We start from the raw sequence: 7,369 nt of genomic DNA, 5'->3' as shown, positions 1-7,369 counted from the left end.
GGGTTTCTAGGGGCTGGAGCCAACTTCACGGTGTTCCCTTACCCCCCAACAATATATGGTGTCCCGTAGGACTCAAGACATATCCCGTCATCTCCCTGTCGCCCCACCTGCTTGCATCTCTGCCCACAGCTCTCCGACCCCCGACTCCACCAGGAACGTGCGGCTGTGGCGGGACCTTCGCAGCTGCTCGCGGGCTGGGGGGGTCGAGGGACAGCCAGACAGTGAGGTTATTAGGAGGTGGCCTCAGCTACAACACTCAGTCTCCATCCTCCTGCCTACGCCTTCCATGAGCACCTGGAGCAGCCAGTGCTCTGGAAACTGCCGCTGCTCCCTCCACTCCTAACTGGGAGAGGGTAGTGCTGAACGCCAAAGGGTCCAGAGAAACCTGATGGGATAATCTCAGGTGCTGTAACCAACAGCTGAGGGGAAGCATTTCTGTCTGCAGCGCCTTCTTTTAATGCAGGAGGGCTCAGGCGGTGGCAAAATCTGTTAGAGGGTTTGAAGGAGCTGTGTGTGCACGGAGGTGGTCTTGGGGGATTTGGGAGCCCAGGACTTGGAACCTCCCCCTGTCATGGAGATAGCATTTGCGGGGGAGGGGGTGGTGGTGGTTGCAGTGAACAAAGTTGACCATGACTGTCTCAGTGCCCGGCCCTGGGAACAGGACCTTGGGGCTGATGTGAGGCTGGGGAGGAGGGAGGGACCGCTGATTCAGTGGCTTTTAGGGGAAAACTCCTGAAGAACTCCCCCATCGGCTCAGAGTGGGGACTGATGTCTCCTTTGTCAGTACCCAAGCATCCCCCTCCCCGACTAGGGAGGGCTGTCTCCCCAGACTCCCAGACTCAGGGCTGGGCTGAGTACTACCCTCCTCAGACAGTGCTCCCCTAGGGCAAGGTGAAAACGCTGCCCTCAGGTTGGGCTCCCCCAGGTCAGGGCTGTGTCTCCGCCCTCAGAATGAATTCCATCTGAGATGTTTCTGCTCTCCAGATTGCGCTCCTCCAGAATAGGGGGACCTTCTCTTCATGCTCAACATGGCTGAGCCTCTTGTCTCAGTGACACTTTGACCCTCCAAGCCCACCACTGGAGGCGGCTCACCTTGCCGGAAGCTGGAGTCAATGGAACGTCGCTCACCCAGGCGCCCACTGCCTGGGGCCCGGCTGCTCAGGTCTAGGAGCTGGTGCAGACGCAGCTTACGGCAGTAGACAGAGGCGGCCTCAGGCTCCAGGGCGATGAGTAGCTGTTCTGCATTCTCTCTAGACACCAGGCCAGCCTGAGGATGGGCGGTGGGCAGGGCCAGGAGCACCATGGGCTGTCATACCTAAGATGGCAGCCGGGGCAAGCAACTGGGGCCTGTGGGGCTTCTACCTTCTCACCATCACACCCTACCCATGTTGCACAAATTTGGAGCTGCCTCACAGCCACCTTGTGACCAGACTGGGGAAGGGTACGGCCATTTCCAAGGACACCATGGGGTTGCCCAACAGGAAGACTGAAAATCTAGAGCTCGTGGGATTTGCCCATCTGAGCTGCCCAAGGTGGCCCGGGCTGTGGCAAGTTCCCCTTCACAGGATAGGGCTGGCCAGCTGGGCACTGGCTGAGGATGTTAGTGAGACTCCAGCATAGTGTGTGTGTGCGCGCGCGGGGAAAGGGGGCATAATGGGCAGACCATCGATCAGAGGAGATGGTGGGGGCATCTTTTGTCTCACTGAATCTTCTTCCTCCACCAGGCGGGTGTTAAGACAATAGCCATGGGCTTCCCCACTCCCAGAAGAACTTTGTTCCTGGGGGATCTAATGTAGGAGGAAGGAAACTCTTAATGAAATTCCAGGCACCAAGAAAGGCCAGCTGGGGGGAGAAAAACACTCTGGATCTGTTACTTCCTGCATTAGGACAGGGGATCCCCGTGGGAAGTACTTTATGGTTTTGTGGGATTCCCTGGATTCTGACCAGGCGGGGCATCAGGATAGGCGGGTATTGAGACTTCCTGCCCAGGGCCAGCCCTTCCTGAACAGGCAAGCCAGGGAAGTGTGGAAGGAAGCAGGATGGGTAAACTAGCACTGGGAGGGGCACTATGATGGTGGTGGGGGTTGTTTTGGCTGGGCACAGCTTTGCTTTCTTCATGGTCTCTGCAGGGAGATGCCCACTAGGGTTAGCTCCTTCCAGTGACAAGTGTAGGCACAAGCATAGGGCATGCCTGGCCCATGGTGTGTGTATGTAGGTTGGGAGCCCTGGTATCCCTCCAAGGGGTCTCCGGGCAAGCCTGAGATCCCTTTTGTAGGTCCTATGGTGTCCCTCAAGGCCCCAGAGGCAGGGACAAACAATGAGCCTGGCTCTGGAAGTCTGTGTCCCTCTTTCTCCCCACATCTCCACTGGAGAGGGGATGCCTGAGTTGCATCCATCCCTTCTCCAGACCTTTAGGTATCTCTTATGGTAGGAAAACCAGCAAACATTGGCCCAGATCACCTCCCTTCCCAGTTTCATAGTCCTATTTCCTGTGCTCAAGAACTTACACTGGCCATGGCGGTAGTGGTGGTGTTCCCGAAAATATAGATGCGGGCCAAAGTAGATGTTCGTGGTGCCCTGCCCAGCAACTGGGAGTGTTGGCTACTATTGGCTCACAGCTGCCCCCATCTTTGGAAAGCTGCCCTCAACTGAATGGGAGCCACCTTGCTTGAAGAGGTCCCCTGCCCCCCATCCTCAGCAACCAGTGACACACTGATATGGATGCACAAAAAGCTAGCTCCTTTGCCTCACCGTGGCCAACTTCGGGGTACAATTCTCCCTCCAGAGCTCTTTATGGGATCAGGCTGAGGCTAGACTCCAGATGAGACCACAAGCTGCTCAGCTTTTTCTCCTGTCCTGCTTTCCCTCACCGCCTTTCTCCTAAGAGCCCTTCTTCAATAGACCAATGCAGAAGAATCCTCATCTTGGGCCCTGCTTCTAGGAAATCTGACTTAAGACAGGTTAAGCTGGCCTGGGCTGTGCTTGTGTCCCTCAGCCCTCTGTTTCTACAGGCCCACCCCCTCTCCTGGTGGCAACAACCCTCCAAAATGCCCAGCAGGGGAAGACTGGAGGTCTTTACACAATGACTCTGTGATCCCAAGTAGTGGTGGGGTGAATGAGGATATGGGACCATCCCTGTGGCCCTCCTGAGCAATGTCCACTGCTCTGCCTGCAGTCCTCACCAGGTAGGCAGCCTCCCGCATGAACTGCTTGGCTGGCTGTTTCCAGATGGCAGGCACCGTCAACACCCAGCGCACAGTGTCCTTCTCTGGCAGCGATGGGCATTGCTCCCTCAGCTCCTGGGGCAAGAGGGGGCAGTGAGGGGAATGGCTGGCTTGGGCTAGGGGGTGTCTTCAGCCCTCTCTGGGAGCTGGAGGAACTAATCAAGCCTCAGGAAGGACTTCCCAGCAGAATTGGGAAAATTGTTAACCCTCCCCCTTCCACCAACACCTGTATAGCCAGTACAGGCTGTGCCAGACAGGAAGGCTGGGGACTGGAGAAGATGACCTTTGACAGTGGCTACGCATCAGATGGGGCAGCGCACCTGAAGGGCATGCTCCTTGAAGAAGCACAGGGCATGGGCGAACACCTCCAGGGCAGGCATTTTCTTTCCATTTACCGCCTCCAGCTGGGTCTTCAAGGTGAGATCCTGGTAGGGATAACAGGGTGACTCCGCAGGTGGCCATAGCTCTGCCCCCATTTCCGGACGACCTCGCTCTTAAAATCCTATTTCCTATTTCCTGGTGTTTCAACTTCTTTGGCCTCATCCCACTCTGGCTCGAATCTGAGATTAGTTCTGTCCCCACCCCCTCTTTAGCCCCNCCATCCCATAGCATGCTGCCCCCACATCCCTTCATGAATGCCTTCGCCCTGTAACCTCATTAGCCTGCTACTGTCCTGTCTACGGTTAACAGTCATACTTGGGTGGTCAGCACCACATCCAGGAAGGTCCTACTACCCATGTCCCTCTTGTGTCAGCTTCCATTTTTCTGTGGCACAGGGTTGCTCTGCCAGGCTGCCTGTGTGGGCTGAGCCCACAATCAGTACTGGCCCGTCAGGCCCAGGCCCTGCAAACCACCTGCTGCTCCCCCTCCTGCAGCAGCCTTGCTTGGCCTCTCCCTCCCAACTGCCTCCGCACCCCACCCCCGGTTCAGGCCAGGGCCCAATCTTTTGGTACATTCTGCCTTCGGAGTCACGTGGTCCCTGTGGACCCGCTAAGTCTCCTTGGCAGGGCCCTTCAGCCTGACAGTCAGTAGACCAGGGCCCAATCCCAAAGCCAGAGCCTTTGGATATGTCCCTACCCGCCCACCTGCGACCTCATCTCCCTGGGCAGGAAGGCGGGGTTAGGGGTTCTGACAGAATAAGTACGATCGTCCATTCCCATCTTCCACCCCTAACCGGCTCCCCAGAGCCCGGGACCAAAAGAAGGCGGGGACGGGCAGAGTGGAGCTGGCATCGCGCTAGCGCGCCCTCAATTGGAAAGAAAGTCGATGGCAGCGCGCACCGAGCGATTGGTGCTGACGTCGACAGCAGTGACCTTAATCTCGGTGTCGCCAAATTGCATGGCGGCACGGATCTCGCGGCGGCCGGGGGGCGCGCCGGCGGCGTCGGGGCCGCTGTCTGCAGGCGCAGGCTCGAGCTCGAGGCTGAGCGCGCCGCACTTGCGCACCCCCGGGTCGGTGATGAAGCGCGCGTCCTCGGCGGCGCAGCAGTACAGGTTGATGAGCACTCGCCGCTGGCCCGGGCGCGCCGGGCAGTAGCTGCGCCGCACCTCCTCGCCCAGGGCTACCGACTGCTCGGCTGCCACAAAGCGCTCAAAGACGTCAGTGCACCAGCGGCGGCCGTCACGGACCAGCAGCTTGTCGGGCGGATGGCGCCCCGCCACGAAGCGGTTGAGCACGCCCACACCGTAGGTGAGCGGCGAGCGGCGCACTCGCACCACGCCCGGCGCCTGCCCGAACAGCACCGCACCCTTGAGGATGGTGAGGCCCACGTCGTGCGGGACCACCACGCGCAGCCCGCGGGGGCCCAGCGCCGCCTGCACCGCGTGCTGCAGCACAGCTGACTCGGCAAAGCCGCCCACCAGGAACAGCAGCTTCACGCCTTGCACCTCAGGCCGAGACAGCAGAGCCTCTGCAGGATGGGGTGGACAGGGGCGTGTAAAGAGGAGGGAAGGGGAAGGGAGGGAGAGCGAGCCACGGAGGCCACCACTAGGCCTCCACTGGTACCTCCCCTCCTCCTGCCTGTGCCCTCCTGGCAATTAGAAACTAGCCATTTAAACTATAAAATGGTTGACCAGTTCCGATGAAGAAAAACACTGAGCGTTTTCACTGAGGGCTCCTGGAGATCCTCGTGGGCTCTGCCTCCCCAACACTCTACCTCCCACCCCCACGTAGAGGGCCTGAAAAGATAGGCATTTATATTGATACCTGTTAAATGCTTACTGCCCACCGCGTGCAAGACATTGTGCTCACTTTCCAGATACTTCAGTTAAATCCATGTGATGTTTTGTGAACCTAATACTATCACCCCATTTTATAAATGGGGACACTGAGGCACCACAGATGCTTTAACTTGGCAAGACTACACATCATCCCTTCTAGCTCTTAATCCCCACCGTAATGCGTCCTCCAGGTTTTCCAGATGATTCTGGGTCTCATTCCAGTGTATGGATGTGTGGAGGTTTCCAGGCACTAATAGGGAGAGCTATTCCCGCACCTGGGTGTGGACGTGGGGGTGAACGGAGGACCGAAGCTTAGGTGCTCACCTATGTGCTGGATGATCCCGCTGACTGTGGGCTGAAAGAGCTCATTCATGGCCTCGCAAGACATCCTGAGCATCCCCTGTGAGGACCACTTCACGAAGTTGACGCTGTAGGTGAAGGGGGCACAGGCCCATGGGTCAGGGTCCCGGGTCCTACCCCTGCTCCGGGTCGATGTGCTTGGGCACTGACTGCACGTTGTGTGTTATCCCAGCCCCTCTCAGGGTCTTTTGCCACCGCATGCTTCTGTTGCAGGCTTGAGGTCCCAGGAGAGGAGCCTCCTTTGTCTCCGGGCAGAGAAGCCAAGGCGCATTGGCTGGCAGTGTGTGTGAGTGTGTGGCTGGCAGTGTGTGTGTGTCTGGGCGCGGGGAGGAGACAGACATCGGCCCTTTCCCTCCCGGGCCCATGATTCTCTTGCCCCGCCCCCTGCCGCGGGAGCTTGCCTGACGTGTGCGAGTGGCGGATTAGGCACACCCCCATTGGCCCCTGGGACCCACACCCTTGTAGGGGTGTTCCCCATCCGCACACCCTGCTTGAGCTCGCGGCCCCGGGGCCCACCTGCTCCTGCGCAGGGCAGTCTCCACGTTGTGGCCTCGCTGCTTGCGGTAGAAGTCGATGAAGGAGAACGGCAGTGAGATGTTGAGTGCCCCCGCACGGTGCGGGCCTGCAGTGCGTTTGCGGGCCTCGAAGGCGATGGTCAGATCCACCCAGGCTGCTGGCCGTTGCCTTTTAAAGATGGCAATGAAGTCCTCGCCGAAGATGCGGCCCAGAAGCTGCTCGAAGGCCAGGTCCACGCCCACCGCGCCATAGGGGCCTCCTGGGGTGGGGCAAGGATTAAAGGGTACGTCAGTGCAGACCCCACTGCCAGGAGGCATTGCTGGCCGGGTACCAAGGGCGCTGGCTACTCACCAGACGCCTTGTAGAGCTCTTTGAGGGTGCCATGAGGCTGCTCCAGCTGGTGCACCGTCAAGTCGACTGTGCCTCCGCCACAGTCTGCCACCACGTAGCGGTCTCCTGCGGCATGGAGTGTGGGCACACACACTCGAGGTCTGCCTTGCACCCTCAGCCCTGAGCCCTCTTCGGAGTCACCCAGCCTCTAGCCCTGCCCCAGGTCCCGAGCTGTGCTTGCGGTAGTGGGGTTGTGAGAGGCTTCAGGTATTCGAACCCCAGGTCACCAGGTAGAGGCACAAAGTGTGTGGGGGGAAATGGTCCAAGGCTCTGCAACTCCATCCGGAAATAATCCCTGAATGGAGTGAGGGGCGTGGCTGTGTGAGGTGGGCGTACAGGCGACTGTGAGGAAATGCCAGGTTAGGTACAGCAGATGGAGAAGGAAAGGGGTTTCTAGGGGCTGGAGCCAACTTCACGGTGTTCCCTTACCCCCCAACAATATATGGTGTCCCGTAGGACTCAAGACATATCCCGTCATCTCCCTGTCGCCCCACCTGCTTGCATCTCTGCCCACAGCTCTCCGACCCCCGACTCCACCAGGAACGTGCGGCTGTGGCGGGACCTTCGCAGCTGCTCGCGGGCTGGGGGGGTCGAGGGACAGCCAGACAGTGAGGTTATTAGGAGGTGGCCTCAGCTACAACACTCAGTCTCCATCCTCCT

At 59.0% G+C, this 7,369-nt stretch overlaps 2 protein-coding genes across 2 annotated transcripts in view; both read right to left on the bottom strand.

The window, feature by feature from the left end:
• Window positions 1-53: 53 nt before the first annotated feature.
• Window positions 54-3,700, bottom strand: LOC109383825 (heat shock 70 kDa protein 12B-like). The gene is made up of 4 exons (XM_019644595.1): window positions 3,545-3,700; window positions 3,183-3,299; window positions 1,093-1,267; window positions 54-194 (listed from the first exon to the last, which is right to left on the bottom strand). Exons 1-4 carry the CDS (start codon window positions 3,698-3,700, stop codon window positions 88-90), a joined length of 555 nt encoding a protein of 184 aa, XP_019500140.1. The 3' UTR covers window positions 54-87.
• A 441-nt stretch (window positions 3,701-4,141) lies between these two features.
• The window catches only part of LOC109383823 (heat shock 70 kDa protein 12B), a 17,244-nt gene continuing 14,016 nt past the window's right edge, over window positions 4,142-7,369 (bottom strand). Inside the window, exons 6-10 of the mRNA XM_019644594.1 lie at window positions 7,204-7,338; window positions 6,671-6,775; window positions 6,320-6,578; window positions 5,768-5,871; window positions 4,142-5,133 (exon numbers count right to left, since the gene is read on the bottom strand). Coding sequence (XP_019500139.1) covers window positions 4,472-5,133; window positions 5,768-5,871; window positions 6,320-6,578; window positions 6,671-6,775; window positions 7,204-7,338 — 1,265 coding nt within the window. The 3' untranslated portion in view covers window positions 4,142-4,471. The remainder of the gene's footprint in view (window positions 5,134-5,767; window positions 5,872-6,319; window positions 6,579-6,670; window positions 6,776-7,203; window positions 7,339-7,369) is intronic.

The sequence above is a fragment of the Hipposideros armiger genome, unplaced genomic scaffold (genome assembly GCF_001890085.2).
Source record: "Hipposideros armiger isolate ML-2016 unplaced genomic scaffold, ASM189008v1 scaffold_89, whole genome shotgun sequence".
In the NCBI taxonomy this organism is placed as follows: domain Eukaryota; kingdom Metazoa; phylum Chordata; class Mammalia; order Chiroptera; family Hipposideridae; genus Hipposideros; species Hipposideros armiger.
Note: the sequence above shows the minus strand (reverse complement) of the source record. Positions and strands in the feature narration are given on the sequence as shown.

Coding starts and splice junctions, on each gene's coding strand:
- LOC109383825 (XM_019644595.1), bottom strand. CDS start 3,700: ATGGGGGCAGAGCTATGGCCACCTGCGGAGTCACCCTGTTATCCCTAC. Junction 3,300..3,544: donor TCAAGGAGCATGCCCTTCAG/GTGCGCTGCCCC, acceptor CTCTTGCCCCAG/GAGCTGAGGGAGCAATGCCC. Junction 1,268..3,182: donor TGCGGGAGGCTGCCTACCTG/GTGAGGACTGCA, acceptor GCCCATCCTCAG/GCTGGCCTGGTGTCTAGAGA.